Genomic DNA, 22,730 nt, shown 5'->3' with positions numbered 1-22,730 from the left:
CATGTTATCTCAGACACAGTGCCCCAATGGTGCAGGGAAAGAATGTTTAAAGAGATCTAGGGTGTGCAGCCAAATCAGGTATACCATCCTAGATGGTGTCAAGCTTCTCAAGTATTGTTGGATCTGCATGGGGAGGCAATGGCTTCATGGTATGATCACTACACAGTTAATCCAGACACCCAGTTGATGTCATGGGGACCGGGATTCGAATCTTCCCATGGTAGATTGTGGAACTTGACTTCAATGAAAATCTGGACTTCATTGTCTATTGTCATAAAAACCCATCTGGTTCACTAATGTCCTTTAGGGAGGGAACCTACCAGCCTTACCTAGTCTGACCAACATGTGACTCCAGACCCACAGTTGACTCTTAACTACCTTCTTTGAAATTAGTGATGGGCAATACATGCCAGCAACGCCTCCATCCCGTGAAGGAGTTAAAAAAAAACTCATCCAGGCAAATGATTAGTATTTGATCAAACTCCTGACTTGTGCCTTGCAATGGTAACAGGCTTTGGGAAGTCAGGAGATGAGCTATGTGTCTCTGACCTGCTCTTGTAATCAACGTATTTCTGTGCTCACCCAGTTAAGCTTCTGGTTTGGACACTTAGGAGGTTGAGTATTCAATGATGATAATTGTTGTGTAAGATAACGGTTCATCTTAATGTTACATTCACTATGCCCATCCTACTGATGTCACAAACAGTCTGTGGCTACAGGCAACGAGCCCTCCTCTAGATTTCAAAGGGTGTAGATGGATTTGCAACAGCTCCCTGAGGTCAGAATAATTATGCCCGAATAAGTATAGCTGGACTTATTGCTAGCATGCGATAAACCTGTTCATTGTCCAGGCATAGACCCTTTTCTCCAGTACTCTACAGTGGTGTTTCCTCTACAAATAGTTATTAGATGGTCCAATATAAAGAACAGACACAGGTGGCAGTGAACTACCTCAAGCAAATATATACTGATAGAGCTGGCAAATGTCAGCAGAGTCCAGTAGTGGGAAACATCACGGTGATCATCAGAAGTGGTGGTCAGACTTTCTTCAGCCATTGATAGTCACTGCTCCCTTTGTGTCATAGTGTTAATTGTAGTGGCTCAGCCTAAACTCGGTCGTTGATTAGGTTATGCTACATTCAAGAGCAAGCTGCACCATTACCTGAGGGATTGTAAATGCAACACAGTGCCATGAACTTTCCCACTTCCGACCTTATGATAGAGGAAAGGTCATTGATGAATCAGATGCAATGGCTTAGGTCTTAACGCACTACCCTGAGGAACTTTACAGCAATGTCCTAAGGCTGAGATGATTGACTTTCAATAACCTGACCATTTCCACCTGTTCTAGCTACGATTCCCATTCAACTTTGATCTGATTGATTGGTCACTTAGCTCAGCTGATTGGTGCACATGATGTGTTGTGCTGTTGACACCTTTAACATGCCATGACAGTTGACCACTTCACCTCATTTTAGGGATATTGTGTACTGTTCCTGCTGAGCTATTCTATACTCTTCAGTGAACCAAGGTTGATTACCTGTCTTAATGGTGTTGACAGAACAATGAATATGCCAACTTGTGGTTTTGCATGGTAGAATGCTGTTATGCTGATGTCAATGGATTATGACTGATGGCAAATGGGTATCCAGTTTTGAATTGCTTCTGAATTCACTGAAGAATATTCTCAGCATAAAGACAGGGTTTTGTCTCTGCAAAAACTGGTCATTCCTACCAATACTGTTATGCATGGGCGTAGCCACAGCTGATATATTGGTGACAGTGAGATCATGGAGGTCATCCCCTCATTTTGGGGCTCTCACCCTAAGTCCATTGCAATAAACTATCCTTAATCCTTCAGGGTTGAACAAACTTTGTCAACAGTGGTGCTACCAATCCACTGCTGGTGATGTACATTAAAGTACTCCACCCAGGATCTATTCCTTGGTAGTAGCTCTGTGCTTCTTTTAAGTAATGTTCAACAAGGAGGAGCACTCATTAATTAGTTAAGGGACGGCATCAGGCAGTAATCAGGAGGACCATCCTTTTCTTATTATTGACCAGATTCCATGAAGCATCAAAGATCCTGAGTTAATGATTAACACAGTGTGTTGACGGATGGTTGAGTCTACCGATAGGATGCAGTGAAATCATAAAGTGTGAGCCTCAGTGAGAACAGCCCATCAGGTCAAAAAGCTACAAATCCACAATAAGGCAAGCTCTCAAACTGCATACTCCGACCTGAAACAATTGACAGGAGCAGCTGTGCCTAAATGGGTATTAGCAACCCATGGTTCAATTATAGCCATAGTGGGACAAAACGTTCATTCACAAAGGCAGCATATAACAATTGAGCCTAGACAAGTAAGTCCCACAGGACCTAAACAGGGGATTTAGTAAAGCTGCTAACATAGTGTTAATGAAATTCTCCTTCAGTGCTGCAACTACAAATTACGCTAAACAAAAATTTCAACAATTTCCTGGGCACAGAACTCACAAATACAGTGGTATTATTAATGTAAGTTATGATCAGCTCTTTTTTGGTTGTTACTACAAAGGGCCGTAGTTGTATTCATTGTTTGTTGGTCGATTGCAAAAGTTCAATAAATTTAAACCTCTTTCTGGAAAAAAGGAAAACATGATGAAAGACTAAGCTTGTACTTATGGCTTTTAGGATATCCCAAAACATCTCACAGTGGGTGAAATCATTTTGAAGTGCAGTCACTATGTGGACACAGCCAGTCAGCAAGGTTCCATTTGCAACAATGGGATAATTGACTAAGTAGCTTTTTATTGACGTTGGTTGAAAGATGAACATTGACAAGAGGCTGAGGAAAGTCACCTTGTTTCAAAGGTGAAAACAGCCTTAAACATCAGTAGGAGGGGCTGCTGTGGCATTGGTTTCAAATGTCTCATCGGAAGCACAACACCTTGAGCAATACAGCAGTTCCTTAATATATACTGTTGCCTCAGTATTGTATTGTAAGCTTAAATGCTGGAATAGGGCTGGAATCCACAACCCTATTCTCTCAAGTCAACAATCAGCTTTTGTGATTCTGTATCCAGCCTTAATGGCTACCAAGTAATTAATAGAGGTACAAACTGGTTATCAAAGAATTGATATAAGTCCACACATGTGGAAGGAAATTCACTGTTGGTTTCCTATCAGAACTGCAATGCAAACAACCAATTTCAAATGCAGTAACAGAACAACAGACCTCCATAAAATATGCGTTCTATAATACAGGCTTTAATTCCTTTATTTCGCTGCAATTTGATTTAACCTTACCAGCATTCTCTTCATTATCTGAGTCCCTTGCTGAGAAGGGGACTGTAAATAAGGTGACTCCGAGTCCCAGGAGTTACCTACAACAGACCATTACCATTTTTGCTACAGCTGCCAATGTAAGCACTCATTATATTACTACTTTGAATGCTCTTGAATTACAGTAGGTTAAAGTTCTAATCTGTTCTCAGATCTAACAAATTTAATTAGAATATTTTGGGATCAAACAGATCATTCAGCTATTTCCTTTTTGTCCTTACTAATATTTTAGTAAAATATTTCACAGTAAACAAAAGTATTGGCCTAGTGTCAATGTAATGAAAGAAGCTTCTTTGCACAACACAATGTCAATGTAATCTTATAAAATTCATCAGTAGGTCAATGTAGAAATCCTTCACAAGTATATTACCCTTCTTTAATATGTCTTAATTAACAACTGAGTTTGTGCAGTCAAAAGAGACTTCACTCTTCTTAAATTTTTCACTTAAACACAATCCTTATTACTCAACACTGACAAATAATTTCAGATTGTATAACTACCTATTAATAATTTTAGTTTATGTTTGGAATAGTATGATAATGTCCCTGAAGAGCTTTTGAAGGCTCCTTTATAAATAAATAAAAAATTCAGTCTAGGGGGAAATATAGGTAAGTTCCTTTAATGGCATTCATCTAAATATTCATACTTTGGATGATGTCCAAGAGCTTCAGAAGAAATTCAAAATATTTTCCAGGAGGAATGATTTATGCCTCGGTGAGTGATAATAATCACATTACACTATATAGACTGTCAAAAACCCATGCTATGATTGGCCAACATCTGTGCTCCATCTGACAGTAGATTAGTATTCTGCACACACTTATCCTCTGTTCCACAGTCGTCTGTACAGCTGCCTTTTACAAATACATACCAATACCTTGACATTTACACAATTACAATCCTTTCAACGTGTAAACAAACTGAGCTTATTTATCTAGGTGTAATGCTGCTGAAATAATTCATTTGTAAATGCAATACATTTGATTTCGGCATGTGAGGGTAGGATTTAACGCTTCAAATCATCCATTGGAAAATTTCTGTTCGGAATCATAAAGCGCTTTTAAATCCAATATTCCCAAATTGCTCCCACTAGAAAGGGATGTTAAGTATGAGTTGATGATCTCACCATGTACTGTATTTTACAGATTTGTCACACCCATTCTAAGGGATGATGCTCAATTTGTATCCATATTGCATGTTGCTCGGAATATGAAATGTGAGTCAGAACAAAAGTGAAAGGGTATGCTACAGGAAAAGCAAAGACACTGAAATGAATTAGGTGACATTTTAGCAACATTTTAGAAAACATCTTGCAACATTTTACAGTAGCTAATGACCCTGTCTTTAACAGCATGCAGGCTTTATTGTGGGTAAGAAGTCAAATATATATTACAAGCAGTGGCATCAGTAAACAAATAACAAATCCAGACTTGGATATTACAATAAAATGGCAACTAATGATGTCGGAAATTAGGACTGAGTGCTCTTGTTTCTTCTTTAGTTATTGAAAAAAATTCTATTTCACATTGCATTTTCCTCATGCCTGATGAGAATAAACTATATAATATAACTTAAATGAAGAAACAGAAAGCCTCTCAGGAATACAGACTGAACACCAAACATCAACATGTATACCAGCAGGATTTAGCCTACAAATAAATCAATTTACATGATTATTTTCTTGTATTATTTCTTCAACTAAAATTTACAAAGCCAGAGTTCAATGATCGTCTGCAATGTACTGAAGCACTGCAGTCTGCAAAAAAATGATGTTGAATTATTTATGTTTAATGCTGCCTATAAAATGCACCTGTCTTATTCTTGGACATCACTTCATGAGACAGTTTGTAAAATATAGTCCTTTTTATTGAGGATGAGCGAAAGTGAACGTGATTGTACGCTATCAAGCGTAACTTTCTGTTCATTGCTCCAAACATGTACTCACCATTAGGACTGCAAAGTTACCGAAGTGCATACATTGAATGGTGGTAATATTGCTTGCAGAACCTGTTATACGGCACCCTTTAGCTTGCCAACCACCGTGCCCATCCAAAAGGTCAAAATCCCAATATGCTGCAGTGGGATCTGTACCCAGCGCAAAGTGCCTCAGAACAACAGTAATGGGTTTAGTGAGATTCCCGAAGCTGCACCCATCTGCAGAAGCAAATTGAATTAGGTTAATGGAGTGGAAAGGTTTGTGGCTGAATACTATGTATATAGATCTGCAAGGTTTTGACTGCAAGAATCACAGGATTTTAGAATAACTTTGAGCTTAAATGTAACAATTTTAAAGTCACAGCACAAATTATGAAATATGATGAAATTTTTTAAAAACCGTGAAACTTCCACCTGTCTTTTACAAAGCACTGTTTGAATATATTATCCAGAAATTAAAACTTATTGCAATGAATAAAAAATAAGGCCATGCCAGAATTTCTGCAGAACACATTTTGTTTTTTGACACTTGTTTACATTATCCTCGACATTTGTATTTATACTTTATGCAGATTAAATCATGTGTGTATAAAGTGTTACTATTCTCCCACATAACAATATTACTTTTGCAAATGGATATTTAAAAATACAGTAAATCACCATTCACAATTTATTTTCAAATTGCATTCTGCTCGTGTCCTGATTACATGTTGTACATTACACTTTATATTGGGAAACAGCTGAATGATGGGCGTAAGCTGGATACATTTTCAGAATGGACAGACTTGTTTGAATAAGTGAGCTAATTAGAGCAATGAGAGAAAACTATAGAAATTGACACAAGATTATAATGCAGCTATTAGACATTGATCTCTCTTTTACATCCATATGTTCCAACAAATTGAAGATCAGCAATACAATCAGAATTAATTTAGTTAAGTGCAACATTTTGCAAATGATTTGACTAACAACGTTTTGACAAAAACACCATTCAGGAATCTGTTCAGTTTCATTGTCTCTCAAAGTAAAATAAAACCAATATGGTAATCTCATATGCATCATTTAAACTAGTATAATATATAGATTTTCAAATTTAAATAGAAAATTACCTATTTTGATGAAGACAACTGGAGTCGAAACACACTTGCGTTTCCCATCATCAGCAAGGTTTGATGAGTTACCTGTACTGGGAAAGAGTTTTCCATTCCGAAATACAATAAATTGCAGCTTGCAAGATGAGTTGTCAACAGTGTGCAAGGCGAGGAAATGAGTGAAAATTGCAGGTGGCAACTGAACTGAAGCCACAGCTACAGTGTTCTGTAGAATTAAAGAAAGAAGATGTGAGTCACAATATTGTTGTTTTCAATAATTTCCTTTACAGCAATGCATATGAACTGTCTCTTTTACTAACAGATTGGAAGCTACCAAAAACTGGAGTTATAACTAGGGGAATAGCTATAATTCAGTGCATTTTAACAAACAGCACATTTCCATTGCCTGAGAGTGTCTTTCTGGTCAAGCTCCCTGCTGCAGAGGTGAGAATGGTTCCTACCATCCAAGCTAGAGGGTTACATCAACACTGCAGATCTTATTTAAAGAGACAATCTACCAGGCTTTTATCCTTCACTTGCAACAGAATCAGACAACTTACATACAGAATAGATTTATAAAAAGGTTGCACAGAAGTCTTTGTTCTTTATTACTGTGAAACAGCAGTGAAATAAAGTGCCTCCTCAAAGTAAACACAGCAGAAACATATTCAAGTGTTCTAATCCCAAATTTTCTCCACATAGACAGCACTAATTTCTTTATTTTCTCTTAAATGATTCCGTTTGTCTGTGTCTGTCATCTGCCTGGATTAATCACACATCAGTACAAAAAGCTTTCAGTGACTCACAGCATATCCTCATTAGAAAACTGATGTAATATTTACACTGTCCGCAGTTGTATTTTTTGTCTTTTTGTGATTAGTAATAAACTTCAAACAAAAGTTTTGTTTAAACATTTTACCCACAATATTAAACATTGCAGTTATTAACAGTCACAGATTCTGTGACATTTACTGTATGTGCAATTATAAACCTGAATGATAATCTCATAAAACCTCTATAGCAGATGTAATATTTGGAGACAGAATGTTGCCTTAGGCCAGGTAGAGGTGGAGGCACATTATGCAGCAAATGCCATGAAAAAAAAACCCATGAAGTAAGAGTGGAAATAACCATTGACTCCAGTCTGTCAATGTATACTTGGCCCAGCAGAGACAAAGAACGCATTAAACAGAATCTATACTATTCCCCAATCTCATTCTACTTGGGTACCTGTCATGAACCAACCAGCCTCTCATTTGATTTTTCCAGCCATAACACTGCAAGCTAGAAAAAAAAACATGAAGTAAGAATGTAAGTATGCACTTGTTTTTTCCATGTTAGGTCAGATAGGATAAGCCAAGGTTATCAGAGAATACGAGCGAGGAACCCAACTTGCAGGCGAACGGATTTTACTGGTCAACTCCAGCAGCAAAATTTTCTCCGTGGGTTTTGAGGCACTTTCTGCTGTCTGCAATCTGTCAGGTTGATTTGTGTGTGTGTGTGTGTGTGTGTGTGTGTGTGTGTGTGTGTGTGTGTGTGTATGGAAGGGGATGTGGGGGGGGTGGGCAGGAAGGGGTCAAATTCTGACAATTTGGAGGAAACAGTCAGTTGGCTGTGATTTTCCCTGAACTGGCTAATAAATGGCCAGAAGGTGAGCTCACTGTGCAGTTAAGCACAATGGCTCACCTTACAAAGTAGAAGACACCCCAGTACTGAGGTAGCAACAGGATGCCCTTTCAAAAACAGAGTCAGCAGTTCAAGAAGGAGATAGCTTAACATATGGGTTTTGTCAAGATTTAAAAGAATAATTGTTGTTGGGGACTCTCCTGTCAGGGGCACAGATAGGAGATTCTACGGCCGTGACCTTGCATCCAGATTAGCATGTTGACCTAGGCACCAGGCAGGCAAGGACAGGGGTGAAGCAAATTGACAAAGGGGAAAATAAGAAGCCATAAGTTGTTGTATACATTGGTAGAAACAACATAGTTAGGAAAAGGATTAAGGCTTTGCAGAGTAAATATAAGAAGTTAGGTCGGAGGGTAAAAAAAACAGGATCTCACATGTAGTAATCTCTGGTTTATTTCTGGTGTCACGTTCTAATAGCAGTAGGAATAAAAAGAGAAGGCAGATAAATCAATAGCTGAAGAGATAGTGCAATGTGCAAGGATTCAGAATTTTGGATTATTGAGATCTCTCTCGGGCAAGTAAGACATGTTCAAGAGGGATGAATTTCACCTGAATGGAAAGGGACCAACATCCTGGTGGGGGATTTGCTACTTCTATTTTAGGACCCTTTAAACTAGTAGAGACAGGGTGTGGGGCCTTCATAAGTAGCAGTAAAAATTGAAAGGCAGATAAAGATGGCTCTGAATCAGAAAAGAGCAAGCTAATTAGCATAAACAGACCACTGCAAATCAGAAAATGAGGTAACTCTGAAGAATTAAACTGCATTTTTTTTCATTGCAAGGGATCATACAGGTGGGACTAATGAACTCAGGGCATGTATGGGAACATGAACTGGGACATCACAGCTATTACAGAAAATCAGTGGAGGGAAAGTCAGGAGTGCCAGCTCAATGTTCTGGGTGTTAGATGCTAAAGCAAGGATAGAATGGGAGGTAAGACAGGAAGGGGAGTGGCATTTTTGATGAAGGAAAACATCACCACAGTACTTCAAGAGGATATTTCCAAGGGATCATCCAGTGAAACTATATGGGTAGAACTTAGAAATAAGAAAGGAATGATCACATTGATGAGATTGTACTATAAGGCCTCCCCAACAGGCAGAAGGAAATTCAGGGGAAATTCAGGGGAAAATATGTAGAGGGATCTCAGATGTAGGAATAACAGGGTTGTAATCCTAGGGGATTTTAACTTTCCAAACATTGACTGGGACTGTCACAGTGTTAAGGGCTTGGATGGTGAGGAATTTGTTAAATGAGTTCAAGATAATTTTCTTTGTCGATATGTGAGTGCTCCCACTAGAGAAGGGGTAAAACATGATCTTCTCTTGGGAAATAAGGCAGGGCAAGTGACTGAAGTGATAGCAGGGGAACACTTTGGGACAAGTGATCATAATTCTATTCGTTTTAAAACAGTTATGGAAAGGATTGACCTTCCACACCACAAAAGTTAAATTTCTTAATTGGAGTAAGGCAAATTTTTAAGTGTATGAGAACAGAAAAGCCCAAAATTTGAATGGAACAGACTGTTCATAGGTAAAGGGATGACTGACAAGTGGGAGACTTTCAAAAGTGTGACAATGATAGTTCAGAGGCATAATGTTCCCGTTAGAGTGAAGGGTAAGAGTCGAGGTCAATGAATGAATAAAGATATTGAGGCTTTGGTCAAGAACAAGAAAGAATCATACATTAGATATGGAAACTTGGTGAAATGAATCTCTTGAAGTGTACAAAGAGTGTAGGGGCATTCTTAGGAGGGAAATCAGGAGTGCCAAAATGTGATATGACACAGCCTTGGCAAATAAGGTTAAGGATAATCCAAAGAAATTCTACAAGTACATTAAGAGCAAAAGAGCAACTAGGGAGAGAATAAGGCCCATGAAAAATTGACGAGGTCGTACATGTTGAATCTCAGAAGTAGGGAGAGATATTAAATGAATAATTTAAGTCAGATTTTACTGTGGAGGAAGAAATGGAGGCTGGAGAACTCGGGGAAATAAATGTTGATGTTTTCAAAGCTGTTCACAATGGGAAAGAGGAATTGCTGGAGGTCTTAGAAAATATAAATCTCCGGGACCTGATCAAGTGAATTTCAGGATGTTGGGGGACGTTAGGGAAGAAATTGCAGGGCCCGTAGCAGAGATATCTGTGTCGCCTGTAACCATTGGTGAGGTGCTGGAGGGCTGGAGCATGGCTAATGTTATGCCTTTATTTAATAAAGGCTATAAGGAGAAGCCTGCGAACTGTAGCTGTGTGTGGGGATTCTGAAAGCTATGATTTATATTTATTTGGAGAGGCAAGGGCAAGTTAGCATGGTTTTGTACGAGGGAAATCATATCAAAAAAATTGACTGAGTTTTTTGAAGTCGTAACCAAAAAGATTGATGATGGCAGAGTGGTAGAGGTTGTTTATTTGGATTTTAGTACAGCCTCTGACAAGGTTCTGCATGATAAACTAATTAGTAAAGTTAGGTCATGTGGGATTCAGGGAGAGCTTGGTAATTAGATACAAAATTGGCTTCACGGCAGGAGACAGAGGGTGGTGATAGAAGGTTGTTTTTTGGGCTAGAGGCCTTTGGCCAGTGGTGTTCCAAAATGATCGGTACTGGGTCCATTTTTGTTTATCATTTATGTGTCATTTGTATGAGGATTTAGAAAGCACTGTTAGTGTGTTTACGGGTGACACCAATATTAGTGGTTTAGTGGACAGTGAAGAAGGTTATCTAACATTACAAAGAGATCTTGATCGATTGGGTCAATGGGCAGAGGAGTGGCAGATAGAGTTTTATTTGGATAAATGTGATATATTGTATTTTGAAAAAACTAATAAAGGTAGGACTTACACAATTAATGGTAGAGCCCTGGGTTATGTTGTAGAACAGAGAGACCGAGGGGATCAGGTACACAATTCTTTGAAATTTGTGTCACAGGGTGATTACAAAGGCATTTAGCACACTTGCCATCATTGCTCAGGCCTTTGAGTATCGGAGATAATGGGAACTGCAGATGCTGGAGAATCTAAGATAACAAAGTGTGAAGCTGGATGAACACAGTAGGCCAAGCAGCATCTCAGGAGCACAAAAACTGACGTTTTGGGCCTAGACCCTTCATCAGAGAGGGGGATGGGGAGAGGGAACTGGAATAAATAGGGAGAGAGGGGGAGGCGGACCGAAGATGGATAAAGGAGAAGATAGGTGGAGAGGAGAGTATAGGTGGGGAGGTGGAGAGGAGAGTATAGGTGGGGAGGGGCTAGGCCAGTCCAGGGAGGACAGACAGTTCAAGGAGGTGCGATGAGGTTAGTAGGTGGGAAATGGAGGTGCGGCTTGAGGTGGGACGAGGGGACAGGTGAGAGGAAGAACAGTTTAGGAAGGCGGGGATGAGCTGGGCTGGTTTTGGGATGCAGTGGGGGGAGGGAAGATCATCTCCTGCAGAACTTCCAATTCCCTGGCCCCCAACACCTCATCTTTACCATGGACATCCAGTCCCTATACACCTGTATCCCTCATGCAGATGGCCTCAAGGCCCTCTGCTTCTTCCTGTCCCGCAGGCCCGACCAGTCCCCCTCCACCGACACCCTCATCTGCCTAGCCGAACTCGTCCTCACCCTCAACAACTTCTCTTTCGATTCCTCCCACTTCCTACAGACAAAGGGGGTGACCATGGGTACCTGCATGGGCCCTAGCTATGCCCGCCTCTTTGCAGGTTATGTGGAACAGTCCCTCTTCCGCACCTACAGTGGCCCCAAACCCCAACTCTTCCTCCGTTACATTGATGACTGTATTGGCGCCGCCTCTTGCTCCCAAGGGGAGCTCAAACAGTTTGTCCACTTCACCAACACCTTCCACCCCAACCTCAAGTCCACCTGGGCCATCTCCAACACATCCCTCACCTTCCTGGACCTCTCTGTCTCCATCTCAGGCAACCAGCTAGAAACTGATGTCCACTTCAAGCCCACCGACTCCCACAGCTACCTAGAATACACCTCCTCTCACCCACCCTCCTGCAAAAATTCCATCCCCTATTCCCAATTCCTCTGCCTCCGTCGCATAGAACATAGAACATTACAGCACAGTACAGGCCCTTCGGCCCTCGATGTTGTGCCGACCTGTCATACCGATCTCAAGCCCATCTAACCTACACTATTCCATGTACATCCATATGCTTGTCCAATGACGACTTAAATGTACCTAAAGTTGGCGAATCTACTACCGTTGCAGGCAAAGCGTTCCATTCCCTTACTACTCTCCGAGTAAAGAAACTACCTCTGACATCTGTCCTATATCTTTCACTCCTCAATTTAAAGCTATGCCCCCTCGTGCTCGCCGTCACCATCCTAGGAAAAAGGCTCTCCCTATCCACCCTATCTAACCCTCTGATTATTTTATATGTTTCAATTAAGTCACCTCTCAACCTTCTTCTCTCTAATGAAAACAGCCTCAAGTCCCTCAGCCTTTCCTCGTAAGACCTTCCCTCCATACCAGGCAACATCCTAGTAAATCTCCTCTGCACCCTTTCCAAAGCTTCCACATCCTTCTTATAATGCGGTGACCAGAACTGTACACAATACTCCAAGTGCGGCCACACCAGAGTTTTGTACAGCTTCACCATAACCTCTTGGTTCCGGAACTTGATCCCTCTATTAATAAAAGCTAAAACACTGTGTGCCTTCTTAACAGCCCTGTCAACCTGGGTGGCAACTTTCAAGGATCTTTGTACATGGACACCAAGATCTCTCTGCTCATCTACACTACGAAGAATCTTACCATTAGCCCTGTACTTTGCCCTCTGGTTACTCCTACCAAAGTGCATCACCTCACACTTGTCAGCATTAAACTCCATTTGCCACCTCTCAGCCCAGCTCTGCAGCTTATCTGTCTCTCTGCAACCGACAGCATCCTGCGTCACTATCCACAACTCCACCGACCTTAGTGTCGTCTGCAAATTTACTAATCCATCCTTCTACGCCCTCATCCAGGTCATTTATAAAAATGACAAACAGCAGTGGACCCAACACCGACCCTTGCGGTACACCACTAGTAACTGGTCTCCAGGATGAACATTTCCCATCAACTACCACCCTCTGTCTTCTTTCAGCAAGCTAATTTCCGCTCCAAACTGCTACATCTCCCACAATTCCATCTGCTCCCAGGATGAGGCATTCCACTCCCGCACATCCCAGATGTCCATGTTCTTCAAGGACCGCAACCTCCCCCCCCCCCCGCAGCGGTCGAGAACACCCTCGACCATGTCTCCCGCATTTCCTGCAACACATCCCTCACAGCCCGCCCCTGCAATAACCGCACTAAGAGAATCCCCCTCGTTCTCACATACCACCCCATCAGCCTCCGGATACAACACATCATCCTCCGACACTTCCGCCATCTACAATCCGACCCCACCACCCAAGACAGTTTACCATCCCCAACCTTGTCTGCCTTCTGGAGAGACCACTCTCTCCATGACTCCCTTGTCTGCTCCACACTCCCCCCAACCCCACCACTCCAGGCACCTTCCCCTGCAACTGCAGGAAATGCTACACTTGCCCCCACACCTCCTCCCTCACCTCCATCCCAGACCCCAAGATGACTTTCCATATCAAGCAGATGTTCACCTGCACATCTGCTAATGTGGTATCCACTGTACCCCGTGTGGCTTCCTCTACATTGGGGAATCAAAGCAGAGGCCTGGGGACCGCTTTCAGAACACCTCCGCTTGGTTCACAATAAACATCTGCACCTCCCAGTCGCGAACCATTTTAACTCCCCCTCCCGTTCCTTAGACGACATGTTCATCATGGGCCTCCTGCGGTGCCACAATGATGCCCCTCGAAGGTTGCAGGAACAGCAACTCATATTCAGCTTGGGAACCCTGTATCCCAATGGTATCAATGTGGACTTCACAAGCTTCAAAATCTCCCCTTCCCCCAGTGCATCCCTAAACCAGCCCAGCTCGTCCCCGCCTCCTAATCTGTTCTTCCTCCGACCTATCCCCTCCTCCCACCTCAAGCTGCACCTCCGTTTCCCACCTACTAACCTCATCCCGCCTCCTTGACCTGTCCTCCCCGGACTGTCCTATCCCCTCCCCACCGTCCCACCTATACTCTCCTCTCTACCTATCTTCTCCTCTATCCATCTTCGGTCCACCTCCCCCTCTCTCCCTATTTATTCCAGAACCCTCTCCCCATCCCCCTCTCTGATGAAGGGTCTAGGCCCGAAATGTCAGCTTTTGTGCTCCTGAGATGCTGCTTGGCCTGCTGTGTTCATCCAGCTCCACATTTTGTTATCTTTGAGTATCGGAGTTGGGATGTCATATTGAGGTTGTACAGGATGTTGGTGAGGCCTCTTCTAGAGACCTGGATATGGTTCTGGTTGCTCTGCAGCAGGAAGAATATTGTTAAACTGGAGAGGGTTCAGAAAATATTTATTAGGCTGTTGCCGGATAGGCTGGATATGCTCTGACTTTTTCCACCGGAGTGTAGGATGTTGAGGGGTGAATTATAGAGGTATGTGAAATCATGAGGGGATAGGTAAGATGAACAGCAAGGGTCTTTTCCCCAGGGGAGGGGAGGACAAAACTAGGGATCTTATTACCAAGGTGCAAGTAGTAAGATTTTAAAAGGATGTGAGAGGCAACCTTTTTTATACAAAGAATGGTTCATACATGGAATGAACTTTCAGAGGAGGTGGTGAATGTAGAAATAGTTATGACACTTTAAAAGCATTTGCATAAATACACAAGTGGGAAAGGTTTGGAAGGACGTGGGCCAAATGCATGCACATGGTTTGGTTTGGGAACACGGTTGACGTGGGCTAGTTCAACCAAAGGTCTGTTTACATGCTGTATGACTTGCTGACTCCCAGCTCCAAAGCCTGTGGATTACCAGTCTAGTGACATTATTAAATGCCATATGAAAAGATAAACGGGGCAGGCATGGCTCATTGTGCAGAAAAAAACATCAGTGTGAGCTGTAGTGAATCCAACTCAACCAGGCTGGTATGATGAACATAGGAACAGGAGTAGGCCATTCAACTTGTCAAGCTTGCTCTGCCACTCAATTAGTCCAAAGTTGACCACCTACCTTAATGCCACTCCCCCAGTATATCCTCATTTTTCTTAATGTCACTATTATCCAGAAATCTGTCCTGACATACTTAATGATTGAGCTAGTATAACATGCAGTGGGACAGAATCTGAAAGATTCACCAGCTTCTGAGTGAAGAAATTCTTCTTTATCTTAGTCTTAAATGGTCTATCTCTTAATCTAATGCCACATCCTCTGGGTTGGGGTCCCACCAGCTCGGCAAAGAATTCTATTACATCTAGCCTCTCACCTTGTACGCGTTTTGTGTTTCAATCTATTCACCTCCCATGCTTGTAAATAAGAAAATACAGACCCAGTTTCCTCAATCTCTCTTCATAAGACATCCTGCCAACCCAGGGATTAATCTGATGAGCATCTGTTGCACTCCCTCAGTGAAAAGTGCATCCTTCATTAGATTAAGTTACCAAAAGAGCATGCAACATTCAAAGTGTGATCTTATCAAGGCTCAAAACTGCACCAAGGCATCTGGTGGCAATGTTAAGTCCAGAGTGCCTTGATTATCCAGAAGCATACAGATCAGAAATAAAGAGCTCATGACAATAACAAAAAGGTATTACTTTAGAGGAGTGCAGAAAGTTCAAGGATGAAGTAAAAAAAACTGAGGAAAGGAAAAAGACAATAAGAAAGGATACTGGCTGGTAAATTGAGGAAAATAGAAAGATGTTTTGTCAGTGTGATCAGAGTATGTAGTGACTAAAGGAAGGTTTGGGATCATTACAGATGTATGTGGTCTCTCATGTGTGGATGCAGAGGCTGTAGTCATGGCTCTTAAGGAACACGCTGTGTCTACCATCATAATGGAGAGGAATGATCCAGGCATTCTAGGTAAAGGGTGAAATATTATTTAAAATATGCATAACGAAAGGAAAAGCAATACTGGAGAGACTAACCTCCTTGAAGGTAGATAAATTACCAGGGCTGGATAAGTTATATCCTAGGTTGTTAAAGAAAGCCAGGAAAGAATGCTCTGATGGTAATTTTCCAACATTCACTCAATAGGTGAGTTACCAGAGGACTGGAGGTCTGCAAACATTGTGCCATTATTCAGAAAGAATGCAAGAGGTAGACCAAATAAGGACACAGGGGAATGTGGCAAGTTGGATCCAAAATTGGCTTAATGACACGAAACCCAATGCAAAGGAAATCTTCAACAGAGGATGCTGCAAATAGAAAGCAGTTTCCAGTAGTGTTCCATGGGGTTCAGAGTTGGGTCCCTTGATGTTTAGGGTGTGCTATCAACTACAGGACAATATCAATACTTTGGTCGAGCGGCAGTAAAGTCGCATATGGAATTCAGTCTGGAGAAGTGAGAGCTTATGCATTTGGAGAAGAAAAGCAAAACAAGGGAATTCATGCCAAACAAGAGGGGATTGAGGGAGGTAGAGGAAGGCAGAGACCTTGTATTTTATGCCCACAGGTCCCTGAAGGTGGCAAGTCAGTAGATAAGGTGGTAAAAGCAGCACGTGGATGCTTTCCCTCATTAGGTAAAGTACTGAATGCAGATACAGAATGTAATGATAGAACTATACAAAACACAAAAGGGCAAAACCAGGCCACAGCTGGAGTTATGCTTGTAGCTTTCGTTACTGTGTTAGAGGAATGACATAGTCTACACAGTACAGGGGAGATTTAAAAGAGTGTTGTCAGGTTGAAAATTGCTGCCTGGATGATGCATTGGCAAGATGTTTTCTACAGAACAGAGGAGACTAAGGGGTAATTTTATTGTCATACACAAAATAATGAAGGTCTTAAAGCGGACAGGAAAGACCTGTTTCCTCGAGCAGAAAGGTCAACTGCCAGGGGCACAGATATAAGGTGGTTGGCGGAAGCTTGACAGTTAAAATGAGGAAAAACGGCTCCAATACAGAGGACCATGAAACCAGCATTGAAGGCCATAACACCAAATGCTGCCAGCCTGGTCTGAGGCTGCCACCCTGGTCAGTACGGCCTCGGCCGTGTGGAGCAACATCCAGCAGCTTAGGAAGAAGGTCAATAATTTTATCTGATCAACCAGTAAGTGCTACACTCTGCTCTCTGCTGCCTCATGCTCATTTTATCTCTGTTACTGTACATCCTTCCCACCAAGGCTCTTCCTCTGCCACACTCACAACTGCCTGCAACACCTTTCCTCACTTGCTCTTACTAACCCGATTTCCCCACACCAATAACCTTGCAGTGCATCTCAGCTGCCTACTCACTTGCTTAGTCCACCTCATCACCTTTCTCGGGATTTGCATCTAACAGATGTGCCAGACATTTTAATCTCATGCATTCCTCCCTTTTTGTCAGTCCCGCAGAAAACAGCCACAATAGGGCAAAAAACCCAGGACAGATGGCACAATGCCCAACATTCAGCTTTGCCCAACCTGTGATGAGAGAACCCTAACTGTCCTGAGTGGCTAAGTGGCCATGCCCAGTTTCTCAGGCCAAGCTTCTGGTTTTGCTTCCATTTTTGGTGCTGTACAAGTGTGATCAATGGCAGTCTGAACAGAAGTCCAGCGATGTTGGGCGAAATTATTGCTCAGACAAAGAGGGCATCAATGACCAACAAGGCTACAGTGACTTTGTTGGTTACAGCATGACATGGTGTTGTGTGGTTACAGGTTCTTTGATCATCTGCTGAGAGAATGTATCCTCCTGTGGCATTGCGTCCTTGTGACCTCCAGGTAGCCCCATCTTTAGCAGTAAACGCAAAAATGAGACTATTGTCTCTATTGTCTTTTTAATCCTTTTTCCTCTCCTGTGCCCTCTTGTTGCCTGGTGTTTCACTCTTTTTATGGAGGACATTACTTCTCATTGTCACTGTCCATAATCTTACAATCATACTCCCATCGTAAATTGCAATCATCCTTTAGACTGTCCAAATGCAATGGAGGCAGCGCCCTCTGCTCTTCTGTCCCTGTAATGTCACTTGTTCAACACCCACCCACCAGAGTGCTGACTCTCCTTGCCATCTGCAAATTGTTAAAGGCTCCTTGTTACCAAGTGCCAAATCTGCCTTTGTTCATCTAAGCGTTATATGGGGCTGGCACGATGCCCTGGGGCAGCTATAAGTGGCTCCTCATTTTTTACCTGCCTCCCCTCAGTTGATTAGCAATCAATACATTCCCTTCAAAGTTCTAATCTCTCCCCTCAACACATTCAACAAACATTTTGTATCTTTTAATTGGGTTCAACAGTAATGAAGAAGGATAGAGATCACACCCCTCTCCAAGATGACAAAGTATGAAGCTGGATGAACACAGCAGGCCAAGCAGCATCTTAGGAGCACAAAAGCTGACGGTTTGGGCCTAGACCCTTCATCAGAAAAGGGGGATGGGGAGAGGGTTCTGAAATAAATAGGGAGAGAGGGGGAGGTGGACCGGAGATGGATAGAGAAGAAGATAGGTGGAGAAGAGAGTATAGGTGGGAAGGTGGGGAGGGGATAGGTCAGTCCAGGGAGGACAGGTCAAGGAGGCGGGATGAGGTTGGTAGGTGGGAAATGGGGGTGCAGCTTGAGGTGGGAGGAGGGGATAGGTGAGAGGAAGAACAGGTTAGGGAGGCGGGGACGAGCTGGGCTGGTTTTGGGAATCCCCCCAATGCATCAAAATACTTTGAGTATTTTATGGATATTCTGTTTCCAAATCAGCCTTGACTGTTACTACACATATTACACAGGGCAAATCAACAAAAAGTTGTCGTTAAGTAGTTGTTTACCAAACATTCAAGTTGTAATATCTTGGAAGCAATGCTATTTCCAAATTCCACCATCAGATTAACATATCTAGCAGTGCTTCCCACAGTAATGTGTGAAACAAATGGTAATTTGCAAAGGCAACTTTTCCAATTCCTTTGTTGCTCTTGGGCATAAACATTTGATGCAAGACAGAGAGAAAATTAACTCTGCTCCCCAGCATGCAACAGATCACAGGATTACAGTCGGCAAGGTCAACACAAGCCCTTGTTTCTCAGTAGGCTCCACACACAAACCCCAGTTCAGTCTTCAGATTTTCTGAAGAAGGGTCTAGGTCCGAAACGTCAGCCTTCCTGCTCCTCTGGTGCTGCTTGGCCTACTGTGTTCATCCAGCTCTACAACTTGTTATCTCAGTCTTAACACATCCTAGATTCAAGCATTACAATCGGGTAGTTGGCAATTATAACTTGTCCATAGTAAATGAAGCCCACATAACATGACTTTCTTGTGGTAGTTTTATCAGTTGGCCAGAGAAAGCCAGCTTCTCTTCACATTCTCATATATCGTCACGTGTAATAAAGTTACTCAGCAAATGAAAAAGATGTGTACAATCTACACACAGTACATAACAGCTCTACGAAAATGAGTTGGGAAGTAGAAACTCATTGATGCCTTGTTTTCACCTCTCAGATACCCCAGGGAATGCTGATTCACAAATGCACTCGGGTGTTTCAACATATGATTTAAATCTTCAAAATAAATACGTGAGCACAGAAAACTGCAATTATTATGTCACATCATTGATTATGGTTTCAAAAAGATAAATTCTGAAAGAAAGTTTTAAATTTGATCGGTCTTTGAAATACCTCGATGCACAAACGTGACTGAACTCTGCATTGTATTCTGCTTCTCCACTATTTTCTGCTTATAGCATTATCATTTTGCACCATGGAACTAATCCATTTGGATGAAATTCAAGAAAACACTGTTGTGATTTTTGTCAAGTTGAAACCAAAGATTTGCTATTTTATTAAATTGCTGAAACAACATATTTATTTTCTGTGGACCAGATAAGCACAAACCATTTATTTTCATGATAAGACAAATATCAGTACTCAGGCACACATCAGTGTTCAGGTGGGATGTGTAATAAGAAAAATGACAGTGAGAATGTAAGCAGCTAATATTTGTTCACCCATTATGTCTTCAGCATCATTTTTCTGTTAGTGCTACTCAGAAGCAGGAATTAGAATCTGCAGTACTGCTCCCATGACAACCAGCTGCCTCTAGTACACAGTATCAATTTGAATTTGCGCAGGCCATTTCCAATACACCATTCAGCCAGAAAAATATTGCATCTTGAGGTAAGAATATAATTCTCCTTATTATATACAATGGCCTTATAAAAATTGATAGAAGATAAATAGTTTAATATGTATAATTTAGAATTAATAGATTTGTTGAAAACGATAGCTTGTTTTCTTTTGCTTTCAATCCTTTACATATTTACCAAGTTTTTATTACAGCTAAACAAAAAATATACAAATTATATCAAGGAACAGAAACATAAATATTGATTCCTACTCCATGGTTTGTTAACTGATGATTCTGCATGTAGCAATTTTTTCATCATGCACCCTATCACATGTTTTAACTATACTGCCTAGTTCTATTACAGACCATTTATCATTCAGCATGTCAACAACTGCACTACTTTGGACCTTACAACCCATTGTAATAAAATGTTAAGTATGTTTTAATTTTAGCCAAACACAGCAACTGATCAAGTTGACAGTAAGTTCAAAGTTACGAGCTCATAACAGAAGAGAGATTATTTTATTGACAAGGGGTTCTTTGAAGGGTTTAAAATAACGTTAAAAATAATTACAATCATCACAAGTTAACTATATCTCCAAGCACAATCATCACAAGTTAAATATATCTCCAAGCACAATCTTATCAATCAAATCAAGGATCGACTGGAAACTGTCATTCGTTGGGTTTTCTGAACTTGATATTGTGAAAAATAATAATTAAAATGGAGGTGGCATCACTGCTAGTAAACAGAGTGACCTCACGTGTAACTTCAAGCAGAGAGGTTGGTGCATTTTTTCTTTTAGAATCTGTGACCTTGCTCACAACATTTGTTGGCATAAAACAAATTTGTATTGATCTGCATCAACCACCGGGTGATTCGGTCTCCTGACAAAAAATTAGCCTGGTAGTTTGTATGATTTTTTTTCCATGGAAGGAGATCCAGACTTATTTCCACATAACTCTAACAGTGTCAGCATCACTAGGGATATAGAAACATAGGAATTTTTAGGAATGTACAAGGCTATTTTTGTATATCAGATTACAGTCAATATTTAGAAAATAATCTACTATACCTCCTTTATTTAAATGCATTTTTCCCTGAAAAATTACCCTGCTCTCTTTTTAATTTGTAAATATTTTGGCTGTGTTTTTGAGTCTCCTATTTTGAGTCTCTTTGTCTATATTGTTAGATCACCTACTCTTATAATTCTGAGGCTTAATCCAAGCCCCTTTGATTACGGAGTTCAGTTCATTTAAACCCACTAAACTTTTGAAAAATGGGATATACTTCTCAGTAAACCACCTTTTTCTCTCTACTGTAAACAGAAAATGCCACCATGCACTGTTGAAGCGTGCAGGTTCACAAAGCTGAGTGGAAACATCAGTAATATATTAAGCTACATACCAACTAAAATAATGAAAAACAGCATTTATGTTTTTTCCCCTTTTCTTGATGAGGTCCTTACTTATCATGCACCATAGAAAAACAGACAAATGATTGTCTCCAGGCTTTTGTTACCAGCGATTGGTAAATGTTACAGGGAAGAAACAAAATCAGTGATTTCTCAGTTTCCTGCTGCCTTTATGGTAGTCTGTGTTTAATTCTCATTCTGATGCTGAAATTCAACATTCATATTATGCAGAATTAGATCCTACCACTATGTGTTTCACTATGATTTGGTACCAAGCTTTCTACATTCATTCCAAAGTAAGCTTTTAAAAAGATAATTTACTTTTGAACAAATGGGTCTTAGAATAAAAATCAGGAATTGGTTAGCTCGATTTTAAATCAGCAGTAGGCATGAAAAATGTAACCAAACTTTTTACTTCATAGATCCAGAATTATTTCTGAAGAATTAAATAACATTTTTATAATGACTTTATCATGCCACATTACAGTACCTAGAAATTTCAGTGTGGAACAAGGTAAATTGAATGGAAATCATAACTATGTGTGAAACACTAGACATCAATCATCACATTCTTCATTAAATGGGATATTCTTTAAGTAGAGAGTTCAATTCTAATCTGTTGATCTGTTTTTCCAATTGCACAATGCTGTGGCAGCAGCTTATGCTGCTAAAACATCCAATGACAAGTTAAATGAAAGCTAAACTATATCGAACAAACACTGTCATCTGGTTTACACTGCAACTGAGCAAAAAAGAATGTCTTTGATGTCTACAACCAAGATTACACCACCATAAAGGAATTTTAATGCCTTCATTTAAATATGTTATATGTATAAATGTCAATTGTATTTTCTATTACTGTGAAGTTTAAAATGAATTGACGGGCGATGTTCTTTCATTTCTAGTATCAAAATAAAAGTGACTTTCAACACTGGAAAATGTGACCATGTGTTTTCATTTCTCTCACACGTCCTTGCTCTAAATTGGCCATTTTTAGCTAAATTCAAAAGCATCAACTGCATTGATACAAATGTTTATTGCAATTTGATAAACATATAAGTATGCTATCAAACCAAACTAAAGAACAAATTGCTGTGTAATAAAAGCAATAGAAGAATCATTTAGAGAAACAGATATGTTTCATCCAACATGATTTAAATCTTTTCCTATTTACTTACTGCTTTCTTATCAAA

The 22,730-nt window shown here is 40.8% G+C and overlaps 1 protein-coding gene across 1 annotated transcript in view; it reads right to left on the bottom strand.

Annotated features, from left to right (window-relative positions):
* LOC125461780 (adhesion G protein-coupled receptor A3) overlaps positions 1 to 22,730 on the bottom strand; it is a 470,817-nt gene that overhangs the window by 81,877 nt on the left and 366,210 nt on the right. Inside the window, exons 13-14 of the mRNA XM_048550975.2 lie at positions 6,371 to 6,578; positions 5,272 to 5,480 (exon numbers count right to left, since the gene is read on the bottom strand). Of these exons, the coding sequence (XP_048406932.1) occupies positions 5,272 to 5,480; positions 6,371 to 6,578 (417 nt within the window). The remainder of the gene's footprint in view (positions 1 to 5,271; positions 5,481 to 6,370; positions 6,579 to 22,730) is intronic.

The sequence above is a fragment of the Stegostoma tigrinum genome, chromosome 20 (genome assembly GCF_030684315.1).
Source record: "Stegostoma tigrinum isolate sSteTig4 chromosome 20, sSteTig4.hap1, whole genome shotgun sequence".
Lineage (NCBI taxonomy): Eukaryota > Metazoa > Chordata > Chondrichthyes > Orectolobiformes > Stegostomatidae > Stegostoma > Stegostoma tigrinum.
Note: the sequence above shows the minus strand (reverse complement) of the source record. Positions and strands in the feature narration are given on the sequence as shown.